The 15,749-nt window shown below is 38.1% G+C and overlaps 1 protein-coding gene and 1 long non-coding RNA gene across 2 annotated transcripts; one reads left to right on the top strand and one right to left on the bottom strand.

Moving 5' to 3' along the window:
* Positions 1 to 2,181: 2,181 nt before the first annotated feature.
* On the top strand, positions 2,182 to 2,871 carry LOC116117749. Its single transcript, XR_004126025.1, has 3 exons — positions 2,182 to 2,437; positions 2,549 to 2,682; positions 2,819 to 2,871. It is a non-coding gene; the product is annotated as an uncharacterized LOC116117749 (long non-coding RNA).
* A 4,893-nt stretch (positions 2,872 to 7,764) lies between these two features.
* LOC116117744 (DExH-box ATP-dependent RNA helicase DExH12-like) lies at positions 7,765 to 15,098 on the bottom strand (the record flags this gene model as incomplete). The annotated part of the gene is given in 7 exon segments (XM_031403758.1): positions 7,765 to 10,010; positions 10,013 to 10,937; positions 11,051 to 11,440; positions 12,130 to 12,321; positions 12,323 to 12,570; positions 12,573 to 13,205; positions 13,208 to 15,098. Coding segments are annotated over 7 exon segments (6,519 nt in total), but the record flags the coding sequence as incomplete, so codon positions are not given.
* Between the last annotated feature and the right edge of the window lie 651 nt (positions 15,099 to 15,749).

Below are 15,749 nucleotides of genomic sequence, written 5' to 3'. Positions count from 1 at the left end.
CAATATTCTCATCAGTGTAATTGTAGCCGTCCGTAAAATCTCATCCAGGTCAGATTTTATTTAGTCTCTGAATATTTATACGGGCATTTTTAAACTTATTATTGATGTTAATTAATGAGAAACTAAATTTTGGAAAAGAAATCTTTCATCTACTTCTTCAAATTTATTGCTTTTTAAAATTTCTGCCAACACTTCTCTGTCAACCAAAATTATTGGATATATTCTTTGGCAAGTTCAACATTTATTTCTTCTATTCGATCACAGTTTCAATTTTATACAATTAAACAAATATGGAAGAGAGGAGGGATAAGTGTTGGAGATTATGTACTCAAAAAGACTCAAATGTTTGGTTATGCTTTCTCACTGCTCTGTTAATGTTCAAATCGGAAAGCACACATCACAGCGTTATCAATGGATATTCTTTCTCTTACTGTTGGATTGCTGTTTTGTTAAGAAATTTCTCAAATTACAGTGGATTCCCTCTATAAATTCATTTGATGACTTGTTGTGATAGGATTGTTTTCTTTTGGTTACCTTTCTACTTAGTGGGGACATTGTAAAGCCATATTCTCTCTTGTAAATTAAAGTTGAATTTGATATGTTAATTTTGATGCAGAGAAGCAAGTTTAGGGTGTCATGAATTTGCTGAAGAATCAAGGTTGAATTATGATCTATTAAGAAGTTTCCAGATTGAGGTTCTTGTTACATTCTTTTTCTTGATCAAAATGTTACCTATATTAAGACAGTAGTTTTGTTTAATCTTTTTAAAACCAGGCACCGAATTTTTTCAACAGAACTATGTATCATGCTGGAAGACTTGATGGGCCAGGAAATATTTTGTGTATCCGTACTTCTTGAAGGTCGTAATCCCACTTTTCATACGTCAATTTTTTGATAATATTTTAAGCCTTTTTCTTTTCTTTAACTAAGCATATAATTTTCTATTTTATGAATTTCATCAAATATTTATTTTCTTAGTAGTGCAGCATTTCACGTTATAGAAGAGAGGAAGAATGACACGAGGAGAGTAGTTGAAAGAACTCAGTTAATGGGTGATTATACTTTCTCACTGATCTCTATTTTTTCTTCATTTGTTTATATTCTGTTTCTGATTCTATTATTTCTTTAATATACAGAACTGGTTTTCTAGTGGCGCTAATTATGCTGACAATTTATAACTTCTGTCACTGAATGGCAGAAGAAATACTTCGAGCGAAAGCAATGAAAGTACAGGTTGTAATCGTTCAATAGCAGAAATTTTGGTGAGGCAATTCTATCGAAAAGAAAATTTGTCTGATGAAACAGCCAACAAGTGCATATCTTTTGGTTTTCAAAGTTTCTTGGTGAGTAGCATCTCATCTATCCGTTTCCGACATTCCTTCTTCAAGAAAACAAATTGTTATTGATGATACCCCATTACCTATTCATTTCTTCTTTAATAACTGGTTTTTTGGTGTTTGTCAGGGAGCTTCTCTAATTGCACTGAATTTCACCTATGAAATCTTTGAGGACTCAGTTTGAGGTTTCTCTTATCAGGTTGTAAGGAAAGTTACCTATGTTAGGGCGTTTGGTCTCTTAGAGCACATTGAAACTCGGCATCTAATTCCCTGTGAAGAACATTTTTTCACGTCGGAAACTATTGACAGGCCTGGTGAAACAAGTCCTAAATCTTTTGGTTTTCAAATTTGCTTGGTGAGTAGCATCTCATCTGAGTTTCTATTTGCTACGTTGCTTCTTCAAAAGAACAAATTGTAATTGATGGTAGCCAATCACCAATTTATATTCAACCTTTGTTTAGAAAACTTTTATATGGTATTAATGTTAGCATCTTCATGTCAGAGTGTGCTTTAGCATCGAATGATCATGGAACCATGAATCGTAACAGAGGAGGAATTCAAACATAATGATACAAGCATGCTAGTAGGGAAATTATCAATGAAAGCTGTGACTTTTAACAAGATATTGAGCAACTGCATCTGTCACCACACTGGATTCTCTATGAAATCCCTGGATGACTCAGAAGCTAAGTTTGTTTTGGTTGTCTCTGTACTTATCAGGCAAATTTAAGATGTCATGAATTCATTTTTCTTCTTCTTCTTCTTCTTCTTCTTCTCTATTTGAGCTTATTGGAACCACATATGTTCTGTCTACTGAAGTTTGTATCATCCTGAAACAAGTTGACAGGCCTAGAAATATCTTGGATAACCTATGTACTTCTTAGAGGTCATAATCCCACTTTCCTTTAATCAATTTCCTGATACTGTTTAAGTTTCTTTTTCTTTATACTAAGGCATGTAATTTTCTATTCATAGTTGCAAGTTTCATCAAATATTTATTGTCTCAGCACTGTATTTTGCGTTATTTTAAGAGAGGAACAATGACATTCGGAGATTAGTTGAAGAATTGTGATTAATAAACATATTAGAGTTAATACATGGTTGGTAATGCATTCTTACTAATAATCTTTATTTTTTCTTCATTCTTGATGTTTAAACAAAAGCATATCACATCATCCTCTTTCTGAATCTGCTATTTCTTTAATGTGTAGAACTGATTTCCTCACCGCAGGGAATGCTCTAGGGCAAAGCAATTGCAGAAACTCCATTGATGCACTTGTAGAAATAAAAGCAAATTTGCTTCATGAAACAAGTACTGAATCTTTTGGTTTTCACATTTTGTTGGGTAAGCTGGCCTCTGATCTATATATCTATCTCTTACTTGCTTCTTAAATAGAACAATTTACTACCCTTTTTTAGAATTAACATCATCACTGTCATTTGTAATCCTATAAATAATTAATGCATTTTTCATATGTCAGTGTGCTTTTACCCAACTAGATGATGTCCTTAACCAACCTCAGGGACTTAACACTAGTTGGATGCATAAACTCTACAAGCATTTGCCTCCCTTGGGAAAATTGCCATCCGTTGAATCTTTGTGTATAATTGTCTTTGTACTCCTTAAAGGTCACAACGCTGGGTTATGGAAGAGAGGAAGAATGAAGGACCAATTCTTTATAGTTCAATGGCAGAAACTTCATTGAGGCACTTATAGTGTAACAAGAAGAAACTTTTGCCTAATGAAACAAGTGCTGAATCTTCTGGTTTTCACATTTTCTTAGTGAGCTCTATATATGGATAAAATTCTTCATAATTTAATTTAATAATATAGATTTACCACTTCAGCTTTATATATAAAAGTATTACTACAACACAACTATACATAGAACCAAACAAAAGATGATTCAAGGTGCTGGCCAAGCAGGCTCACCATTACTGATTCTATTATTTTAAAAGGATTTGGTATATATCAACATTGAAGTCTGCATGTTTTTGTTGAATTATTGGTATCAATAAAAGGTGTGCAAGTCCTTTGCCACCATGTAACATTTGTTGGTTTCTAGGCTTCTTCTATGTTATGTAGTATAAGAATTCAAACAATGTCAAAAGCTTCACGAATATATCTCTTGCTCTTTCTTCTTACAAATATGTAAAGCCCCACTTGAGGTATGTAGTGAATTTACGTTGCATTGCTTGAATCTTTATTGGTTTGCTCTCAATTGAGTTGTTATATTGTTAATATTGTTTGGTTGGTCCTTGGTTGAATGGATATTGTGCGTTGGTTGAGTGTTGCCCTGAAATTTGTAAAGACTTGGCGAATTTTTGTGTTACAGACTTCGCCGGGGCGAAGAAGAAGCTTCGCCGCGGCGATGAAGTCCTGCAACCTACGGTGTAAGTTCTGTAAATTTTCGTCGGGGCGAAAAAATATTCTTCGCCGCGGCGAAGGGCTTGACAAAAGGTGTATTCAGTTTCTAGAGAATTCTTCCTTTGGGGCACAATGACCATTCTACCCCTAATTAGCAGGAAAAGTGGGGAGTGAAATGTAAGGAAATTTTAGGGAGAATATGTTAAAGTGGGGGTGTGATTGTAATGATTTAAAGGACAAGGATGGAATTTTGGAGAAAGAGTAAGGGCAATATGGGAATGAATGAATATATTTTGAGCTAAAAGGGGATAAACTTTGTAAACCCTTCATTCATTATTCTCCACCGCCATACTCTTTCACCATTTCCTCTCAATTCTTCCTTTAAGCTTTCAAGGATTTTTGAGGGTTTTTTAGTTGGATCTTGGTAGAGAATTGATCTAAGGCATCCTAAGGTAAGAATCCTTGCTCTAAATGTGAAATTTACCTATAAAGGTGTTGAGGTCTTAATGTGTTAATATTTAAAGGTGTAGAGAAAAGACATCTACCAAAGGAAAATATAAGTGTTAGTGGAATCACACCATCACAAGGTAAGTAAATCCCAATCCAAGTTGATATTTGAGAAATTCTTTGAGTAGAGATTTATTTATGCATGATATATGTTATGTTATTGAACTTGTGATGAAATTGGAGGAGATTGAGAAATCTTTTTGGAAGTTTTAAGTTATGGCAGGGATTATAGTTTGGTAAGGGAGTTTTCTCCTATTTTGGATGGTCCAAGGGAGGAATGGACTTATAAACAAAGTGGAGTGTAGGTATGCACACTAATTGTTTGATGAAATGCCTAAGAGAAGTATGAGTATGAGTTGTAAACCTTAATTTCTGCAACATTGCATATTGGCATTTCCTAAGTGCATTAATGAACATGAACCATCCATATGCATTAATTGTGCATTTGAGGAGTAGTTTGAGAAAGAGTAGAGAATTGTGTGAATGAACTACTCTAAGAGAGGCTAGAATGAGAAAATATGAAAAATGGGTTGGTGCTTTGTGATCTCCACCCGATAGTGATGAGAAATGGGATGGTGCTTTGTGATCTCCACCCGAAAATCACAAAGAGTGGGTTGGTGCTGTGTGAACTCCACCCGACCGTGCCTCAGGTAAGATGAGGCTGTAACATATATATATATATAAGAAATTAAGTGAGAGAACTGTGTGAAAGAGATCATAAATGAGATGAGAAAAATGTAAGGAAAGAATTAAAAGAAATGAGTAACGGGGACAATCGTAGAGGATTTACTTATTGAGCATTATTTTGTGCTCACCCCGTTGTTTTCTTTGTGGTTGCAGGATCTAGGTGAGAACGCAGTTGGACGGGCATCGACAAGCGAGGAGTAATAGCTACACTGTCCGTTGTTTTAATATCATTTTGTAAATGATAGTTTTATTTTGTATAAAGAATGTTTATATGTAAGAAAAGAAAATTTTTGGGCCCATTTACTTTTGCTACTAGTCATGTCTTTTACTTACTATTGTTCTATGAGTACCCTAGCACAAAGCAGCTATTATAAAATATTTATCTTTTCTGATTATGGCTGATGCTATTATTTCCGGTGTCTTGGAGCAATTGACTTCAATCATTGCCCAAGGGATACAACAGGAGGTGAGGCTAGTTGTTGGTCTTCACAAAAAAGTTAAAAAGCTCAGATCTTCAAGCTATTCAAGCTGTGCTCCTTGATGCAGAGGAAAGACAAGTGATAGATCGGCTCAAGGACAGTCTTATGACATTGAAGATGTGTTGGATGAGTGGAACTGTGCTTTGTTGAAACAGAAGATTTGACGGGGTTGAAAATGCCCCTGTTCCTAATAAGAAGGTTTGTTTTTCTTTTCACATTTGCTTAGTGAGTAGCATCTCATCTATATTTCTATATGCGACATTGCTTCGTTAAAAGAACAAATTGTTGTTGATGACAACCAATTACCTATTCATATATACATAAACCCTTTTTAGAATTAAGATGATTATTATCATTTTTTAATCTTGTCAATAATATTAATGCTTGTATCTTCATGTCACAATGTGGTTTAACATCAATTGATCATGGAATGATGAATCGATGCCGAGGAGGAATTCAAACATTATGATACAACCATGCTAGATGGGAAGTTCTTATCAATGAAAGTATGTTAGATGAAGAAGCTTCTCCAATTACTGTGGACCCTTGATGAAATCCCTTGATGACTGGTAGAGTGAGATTTGTTTTGGTTCTCTCTCTTTAGTATGACAAAGCCCTGTTCTCTCGAATAAACTTTGATTTTGATATGTTAATTTTGATGCAGTGAGACAAGTTTAAGATGTCGTGAAGTTGTTTTCTTGTTGCATTTGATCTATTTGAGCTTATTGAAGCCAGGCATCCAATTCTGTCTACTGTACTTTGTATCCCTCCTAGAAATTGGAAATATTTCGCATAACCTCTGGTTGTACTTTTTAAAGGTCATAATCCCACTTTCCTTAAATCAATTTTCCGATAATGTTGAAGTGTTTTTTACTTTATACTAAGGCATGTAGTTTTCTGTTCATAGTTTCAAATTTCATTAAATATTCATTGTCTTGGTGCAGCTTTTTACATTATGGAAAAGAGGAAGAATGGCATTCGGAGAGTAGTCGGAACAACTCGATTAATATGGAGTTAATGGTTTGTTATGCATTCTCATTAATAATCTTTATTCATTCTTCACTTCTTGATGTTTAATCAGAAGCGCATCTCATAATCATATTTCTGATTTTATAATTTCTTTCATGTGTTGTATTGATTTTGTAATCAAGCTACCTATGCTGAGAGTTAATAATTTCTGTCACTTTTCAACTGAGGAATTACTCAAGAGGTAAAGCAATAGTAGAAACTTGTCATTATGTAGTTGCTTTCGGGAGCATGTAAATATGTTGTTTCTTTGAATTTTAGAAGCATTTTTATACAAGTAAATGTGCTTGAGGATTTCTGTACCAATAATAATAGTATCGGTTGAACAGAAGAAGGTGGAAAGAAGGAATACGAGTGTGAAAGCGACGGGGATGGCAAAAGTTTAAGGGGACGCATATGAGAGAGAAGCAACTGACAGAGGTAGCGTGGGATGAAGTGAGCCAAGCCAAGGCGGATCTCAGACGAAAACTTGAGAAACAAGATCCTCTTGAATTCTTTTGCCAAGATAATCCTGAGCCTGAGGAGTTTCGTATCTATGAAGATTAGATTGAAGCATTTACTAGTTCTTTCCTCAAGTATTGTCTATGCATCAAAGAATTTTCACTATGCAGCACATGGGTTGTGAACCTGACAGAGCTTCATATAATATCATGGTAGAGCTGGTCTCATGAGGGTTAATACTCTCACAAAAAAGTGATTATCATATATTTGAATTTCCTGTCAAACATTACTGCTCTTCATATATAAAAATTTTCATGCTCAGTTGATGCTTTCTGGTTACTAAACTTAATAAAAAGGAAATATTAACAAATGATTATCAGATATGACCGTTATTGATGACCAAATGTGATCAAATTTGATCGAAAAATACCATATCGGCAACGGTAGTGGTCAACATTTAATGGATGGGTAAAAGTATTTTTGTTAATTTTCAATATTTTATTGTAAAAGATGTTTAACTATATTAACAAACTTAGAGACTGTTTTTGTTAATTTTCAAATCTTATCATCGTAGTAACAATCCAACTTAACTTTTTCAAAAATATTATTCAAAACAAACACAGCCAAGAATGCAGTTTAGATGACCAGCTGCAAAAAGAGAAGATCCCAATTCTCAATCTCTTTCCCATGCCAGCATAATTAAAACAAGTTGAGTAATGCACGGTACAGTTATGTGAAACATACCGGGCATCCCAATTTTTATCTGATTTAAAAAAAAAAAACAAAAAACAAAAAACTGTACACTGATTTGCCGATACGTTCATGTTAATAGTGCAAGCACTCATAGCAAAAACAATAGAAGTTAATAGGAGACAAGCAGAGAGTCGAAACTCCGAGGTAGAGACACACAACTTTCTGCTCATTCTCATCCACTGTCTTCATCCGGGCCACCAACTTTTTTGACATCAACGGTGAAACTGTATTCTTGGTCACAGCCCAAATATGAATCACACATAAAATACAGAGTATATGATTTCTTGCCAGCATCTGCAGGAGCAGCAAAATCAAGCTTGACCCTTGACTTCCTTTGGAGTGACACCCTCTTAATGGCAACCAACTGGTTAGTCTTGGTGTCGCCAACAACAAGCCACCAGCGTTCATCTTTGGCTTTAGGATATCTGGGAGCATCAACAGGTCCCACCTCTGTCCTCCCCTCCACATCCCGCTCAAGGGTGACTTGCAATATAATGTCTTCCCGAGCCCTTACATTATCACCATCCTGCACCTCATAAGTTATGTCTATGTTGGGGAAACGATTGCAAAACCTTGCAATATCAGTTAACTGTGAATCAGACATCTGCAGGAGCTCATGCCTCTCATCATCCTCCATATCAACCAAATCAAACACTGTCTCTATGCTCTTGCCAGGATTCTCTTGGCATTTCTTCGCCAAATCTTTTGTGAAATGCGAGAGCTGGAGAAGCATGGAATCACATTCCCACATGCCCTGAGTCACCATTTGACTCACTTCCATTGCAAGGAGTGCAAGGCTCAACCAACCATTACTTGAAATAACATCAACCATAGCCTGGAGCAATCTACTAGCAGAAAGGAGAACCTCCCGCTGGTCCAATGCAAGGTTCCCACCCACTGATTGCCTCGAGAAGTGTGCTTGAAGAAGAGCATTCGCCTTAACATGAGGATCAGTGCATCTTGGATTCTCAAATGAAAATCCCTGGTGATTAATTAACCTCCGAACCACCTCTTCCTCCCCAGGTCGTATAGGTAGTTGCACATACTCTGAAGCTGAAGCGAGAATCTCCAGAAGACCCTTCATCTTTGTCTTCAGAGTCAAAGAAGAACTGAACTGTTCAATAGTAGTATAACTGATGCAATGGTAAGAAGCAATCATGCCATGATTTGAAGGAGAAAAGTCCATGTCATTTTCTATAATGATGCACTTGCTTGCTTCCAGATCACTTAATGTATTTTCAACCAGCTCCGAGAGGTGATCAGAGAGATGCCTCTGATTTACAACCTGGAGATTGTAGTAGTTTGGATTTTGAGTGAGCCTCCTGTACATGAACGTCCAAGTGAGATAATCCACAGCATCTTGCTTGTTCTCAATAACTCCTGCAACAACTGCTGCATTGAAATTATCGTGTAGGAAGTGATGCAAATGACTTTCAACAGGAAATGCTTCATACAAGAACTTTTTGTAGTATTCTTTACAAGGGGCATGACAGAGGATGACACATTTTCCAGAATTATCCAGCAGAGGTCGACCAGCATGACCCATCATCCGCAATAGATCTGCAACAGGATAGTCCGTATGAGCATTTTCCTGCCCATCATAATAGTGTGTTCCCATCACAACCACCAAATGTACTGTCAATGGCACTCCCCAACAGAACGAACTACTAATAACACAAACCTGAATGAATCCACCTTTGAATAGCTCTGAAACAACTTCTTGATCAGAACTGTTTAAACCCTCATGCAAGTACCCCACTCCATGACGCAAAGTAGCTCTCAACATCTCTTCACTGATACCACTAAGATATTCCTCAAAGTTTTCATGGGATCGCAATAGAAAAGCTGAATTCTGATCACCGTCCATCCTTGAATATGTCATCAGATCCACAGCAGTGAGTCGCACATATTTTCTTGAAGGGACAAATACAACCACAGGCTTTCCATTCTTGGCATGTTGGACAATTGCAGTATATGTGGGTTTCGTCATGGCTTGCATCCTTGCATCAACATTGGATATATCCACTCCCTGAATATGTATTTCCAGAGGCACAGGACGAACCCCAGGAGGAAAATTGAAAAGGCCATGAGAGGTAGCCCCTATCCATTCGCCAAGATCCTTGGCATTTGCAAGAGAAGTAGACAGAGCAACAAGACGCATCTTGTTTTCAACCTGGCTGGAAATATATCTCATCCGAGAAACAATCACCTCCAAGACAGGACCAATCAGGTGGAGTTCATCAACAATGAAAAGACTAACCTGCTGCACATACTTCCTCTGCTTCCGGCGGCGGGATAAAGCATCCCATTTCTCTGGAGTACTGATAATTATTTGACCTTTCTCAAGCAGTTTCAGATCCATGGCTGTTTCCCCAGTTAATTCAACCACCTGCATTCCAAGACGACGGCCACCTCCCAATCACGGAAACGTTCTTTGGCAAGAGCTGCAATGGGTGCTATATATACAGCACGCATGACACTATCAGATGCTTTTTGACAATTCCTCAAAATGGCAAACTCTGCACATATCGTCTTCCCGCTCCCTGTTGGCGCAGCAACTAAGACATTATCATCTGAATTATACAAAACAGTAAAGACCTGAGTCTGGACAGTGTTAAAATGCTTAAAATCCTTATAAAGATTTTCATATGCTGGATTGCACAATGCTGTCACCGGGAGAGGTTGTAAGTCCAAGAGCTCTGTTGGTGGAAGATACTTTTCTGGCAATATAAGGTGCCTGAAAGAGACAGGTAAAACAGTTAGTGAACCCAGCCACTTATCTGACACAACACGTATAAAATACTGTGCCGGCAATGGTTCATAGATTGGCAGAGTAAAATTCAGTGTGTGGTCCTCATCTATGTACTGCTTCTTCAGCATAAAATATTCATGATGAATAATGTATTCACCATCATTATCCTCCACAGTTACCCAAAATGGCTCCACATATCCATGGACCCTGTCATCCCACTGGAAGTCTGGTGTTATTGTAAGTTCAACCCTTAAAACAGTGCGAGTAATTGGTTGAACATGCGCTGCAATGTTTAGTTTTGGGAATTGGTGAACAAATGTGTGAAGTGTTCTGCCCATCTTTGAGTAACAAATGAGCTCCCCAAGCTCCGCAGCTGAGAGATCATAATACCTTTCCCATGCAAAATCTTTCCTCTCCAACTTCATTAAAATTTCATTTGGGATTCCATTGAACTGGCGGAGAGGTGTTTGAACATTCCACATCTGTTTGGTAACCATTTTGATCAAGTTCAAAGCTTTCTCTGCTAATTGTGCCCAACCCCGTTTCAATACAATCTCGAAAAGAGCTCTCATAAGACGTCCCGCACTCTAATAAAGAATAAAAAAAATGTAAAATGAGAAAAGAGATATGTGAAATCTTGTGTTCCTCAGGAATAATAAAGGAATGACAGAAAGAACATGGCAAAAAGAAGAAAACTAACCTGAGTTATGAACACCATGTCAGAAACCAATGAAAGCCCTTCAAGCTTTAGCTGAGAAATGTATGCCTGCAGCAAAACATTAATCTTGGCACTAGGCTCTTCCAGGCTTCCCTGTATGGGAATGGGAACACAGTCCAACAGCTTAGCCAGCTCCATCTTCTCATCTTGCCTAACTGTTACATATTTGAATTCTTCACTAAGAGAAAATAGCCAGCAAAGCTCAATATCGCCCATTGTTGGCTTCAAATGCTCATTATATGTGGCTATTGTCCCATGAGTTATATAGTAGTAGCTTGCAATGCGACCCAAGTCCATAACCTGGAAATATCCACTTTTCCTATCGTACTTGATCAAGTTATTTCTGTCCAAGATGGTGGCAGCGGAATGAATCTACAAAAAGAAATCAAACATAAGTTTCAGCAAATGGAAAGAAAGAACTAGGATGATTTAAATAAACTAACAGTAAAATGATCCAATCAAACGTGCAATAGACAAATCAATTTGGTGAGCTACAAGGTGTACAAGACAGCCGTTATAATAGAAAAAACAGACAAATACAAGAGGAGACTGAAAAAACTTCTCTTTTTTTTTTCTTATTGTGTCCTTTAAGACAAGTTCCATTGTTGATAAGCAACTCAGCAAGTATGATGAATAATTTATGAAATTACAATAAAGGATACAAATATAACCTAAGGAAGTTTGAAAAAAAAAATTGCAACCACACACACAGAGACTCTCAAATCAATAGAAACTTTGAAAATAAAATTTAAAAAGTAAAAATAAAAAGAGCCTTAGTGCAGTTATGGAAACAATCACGGGCAGAAATAAATTTAAATACATATCTTTAAATGCCTAGTCAAATCCTCATGCAAAGGACCAAAAAATTGATTCATTTTGGTGAACGAAAAATTCCCCCCATACTAAGCACCACACCATCAGGAGAAAAAGGAACAGATTAAAAATGCAACTAGACGTGCATGCAAAAGATCAAACAAATGAGAATGATAAAAAAAGAGATCCCGCCAATTAAAGAAAAAAGAAAAAGAAAAAAAGAGAAGCTACACTACAGAGATTCTTACCAAATCAGCTCTCCTCTCCCCCAATGTTATATCTTCTTTCAGAACCTCAGGCGACAAACCATAAAGCAAAGGATTTCGTAACATACGAATGTACAGGTAAGTGTATCCAATCCAATTGCAGGCTTCTTTAGCATTTTGGACAGTCCCAAGGACAATTTCAGCATTTAGCTGATCAGCTAGTTTGGACACAAAACTGACTTTCAATAGGGAGCTGTTGATTCATTAAAGAAAGATAGTGTTGAAGTTCACTATGACCAGTAATGATAATCCCTTCCCCATATGAATCATACTGAGGCCTTCCAGCACGACCAAGCATCTGCATAATATCCAGAGGACTAAGCTCGGTCCATGCCCCTTTCTCTGGATTGTAAATCTGGGTTCCCTTGATGATCACTGTATGAGCAGTCAAATTCACCCCCCAAGCAAGAGTTGTAGTGGAACCAACACCTGCACATTTCCATCACCAAAAAGATCCTCAACAACTTTACGGTCACCCCTTGTCATCCCAGCGTGATGAATTGCAAAACCATAAGGCAAAAGGTCTTTAAGATCATTGCTCTTGACCATATCTGTGTGACTTCGGAGAATCTCACGGCTGACAATGTCCTCCTTCAAGAATCTACCAAGGGTATCATTCTCAAGTGCAGCATCTCGTATTGCACGAGCTGTTTTTGCTGTTTCCTTCCTGGAGTGAACGAAAATAAGAACTTGATGCTTTCCAGCAACTGCCATAACCTTTTCATAACACAAATCATTCATCAACTGGAACCTTTGCAATGGCTTCTTGACCGTGATCCCAATATACTGTTGAGAAAGAGGGACGGGTCTATAGCTATTATCGAAGTGGAACAACCCTTTTCCCAAATCCACTCGTAAAAATAACACCACATCTTCATAATTGGGAAGTGCAGCTGACAACCCAACCAACCGAATATGCTCTTTTGTAGTTTCAATTTGCCTAATAGTCCTAGCAACAATACTTTCAAGCACCGGCCCTCTATTCTGATGAAGCAAATGAATTTCATCAATAACAAGCAGTTTCACAAGCTGCGTGTAGGTCCGATCCCCTGATTTCTGGTAATGATATCCCACTTCTCAGGAGTGGTCACAATTATTTGTGTTTCTTCAATTTGTTGGTGCGTCAGTGTCTGGTCTCCGCTTAGCTCCCTCACCTTGACATCATATACCTGCAAACGATTAGAAAGATTACCGACGACTTCAGCAACAAGAGCTTTCATCGGTGCCACATAGACAATCTTATAGTTGCTATGGTTGAATGAACCATCTGGGTTCTGATTCAATGCTAACTGCTGAAGTATGGTAAGCACGGCAACATTAGTTTTCCCAGCCCCGGTAGGAGCACACAACAGTATATTATCTGCTGAAAAAAGGGCAGTCTCATACACTCTACTCTGCACCCTGTTCAACTGAGTCATTCCTCTGAAAGCTGGATGTGCCCACTCTGGCATTTCAGTGATCTTTATCAGCTTCTCATTGGGATCCAGTGGATTTGGTTTCAATGCTGGCACATGAACTTCTTCATATCCCTGGCTAAGATGTCTATAAGACCCCGTAGGAAGATGACACTTTCTATTTGCCATCAAAAGATCACCCTGTTCAAAAGCAAGGCTGTCTAGATCAAGTAACTGGCGCTGACCCCGCGACCAGCCACCATCTGCATCTCTATCAACAAGAGCCCTCCTATCCCTGTTACCATCTCCACCACTCCCATCCTTCAGCCTGCAAGCCTCTTCTCTAATACTCTTCTCCAGATTCTTCAGCCTTTCCTTGGCAGTTGCCCTCGTTGCATGCAACTGCTCCAAAATTGCAACCAAATCAGGACCCAAACCCCTCATTTCCTCCTCAATCTTCTTCCTCTCTTCTTGGTCTTTGGACCTTGCCAAACGAGTACACCACACAATCTTCAGACGGTTATGCAATAAAAACTTAATGAGACTGAATTTCTCAAACTGAAGATGCACCCACAGATTAGTCTCAACTTCCCGATCATCTCCCTCAGCAAGTATCTTTAGAACCTCTTCTGCAAGCTTCAGACACTGCTGTGGGTCAATTTGTTGCTCATAAGCTTGAGAGATTCTCCTTTGAAGCCAATAAGCATCTATACCCTGGACATTAAGACTCATGCCCTCATTCGCGTCCTGTGAATCATCATCATCGATGCCACCACCCATTTGCATAGCCGCAGAACCATTGGGCTCATCCACATCATCATCATCCTCTTCACCCTCCTGAACCATATCCAGATCACTCTCTTCCTCTTCATCATCATTCTCTTCAAATTCAACAGCCACGCCCATATTGTTATTGAGTGCCTCATAGCTATTATTGTCATCAAGTGCCTCATCACCATTAGCAGTGGAGGCCCCAGCATCACTCCCATCTTGATAATCAGTAATAAGCCTTCCAATGGAAACAAACTGATCAAAGATATGATTTGGTATAGGGTTCAACGACTTCTCAATATCCATCTTCTTATCAGGGTTTTGAACAGTGTCATTCTTAAGAACAGCCAAAATCTCGTCAGCAGCCGCACTAACAATATCAAGAGGCTGACCACCCAACTGTTGTTGAATGACACTGAGCATATGCTCATAGGCATCTCTGGTTTCCTCGGTCGTGGGCTGGTAAAGCCCTTCCTCAGAGGAAGTAAGAACGCTCTCTTGACAAAGACCAAATCTCTTGCTCTGTCGAGGAACAGGTTCAGCAAGCAGATCACGCTCCTTCTTCTTCTTAGATTTCTTTAATTTCTCATCTAACTCGGGGGGTCTGCCCCTGTAAGAACGGTCACCAAAGCTTCTGGGGTCAATCTTACCCCAGAGAGATTCAGGCTCGCCAGTGGGCTCGTGAGTATCACGTGGGCGAGAAACCGTCGTGACAACAAGACTCGAGTTTGCTCTATACTCATATTGCTTGAATCGAGCGTGTGCTTCCGCACCACCACCCATATATTTCAAATAAATTCAAACCCCAATTGAAAAGAAAGAAAATGCTATACGCTAACTAAACCCTAATGAGCAGTCAACTGAATAAGGAAAAAAATAACTAAATAATAGCAACAATATAATTATAAAAGGAAAACTGGAAACAAATAGTGAACTCACGGTTATATAAAGGAGAAAATTTAGCTGCCCGGTCCCCCCAATTATGTATTTAAGAAAATGGCCTTGAAACTGTTCATCAAATTTTTTATAATTTAGAGAAGATGACGTGACATAGTTAGGATTAATTAAACACGTAAAATGGGTTAAAATGAAAAGATTAAAATATATGTGGGCCGAATCAGAAATAATGAAAGTTTTCAAAATTTGAAATTTCGCAAAACAAGCCCCACTAACTATTCACGTCGCTTAATCAAAATTCATCAGTTGAAAACGCGATTTCTTGAACGAAAGGGAGACGCGATTTTTTCCGATCGAACACCAATTGATTTGCACCCTAACTCAATTTCTTGAACCCTAAACCGAATACAGTCGCGATTTTCGGCGTATAAGTCGCGATTTCTATCGATTTGTTGACCCTAAAATCGATTTCCTTACCCGTAAACGAAAACTGTGCCATTTCCGACGATACAGTCTAATTTCCGATCGAAACTGCAAACT

The sequence above is a fragment of the Pistacia vera genome, unplaced genomic scaffold, assembly GCF_008641045.1.
Source record: "Pistacia vera cultivar Batoury unplaced genomic scaffold, PisVer_v2 Contig820, whole genome shotgun sequence".
Classification (NCBI taxonomy): domain Eukaryota; kingdom Viridiplantae; phylum Streptophyta; class Magnoliopsida; order Sapindales; family Anacardiaceae; genus Pistacia; species Pistacia vera.
The sequence above is the reverse complement of the archived record's forward strand: the minus strand, read 5'-3'. Positions and strand labels throughout refer to the sequence as shown.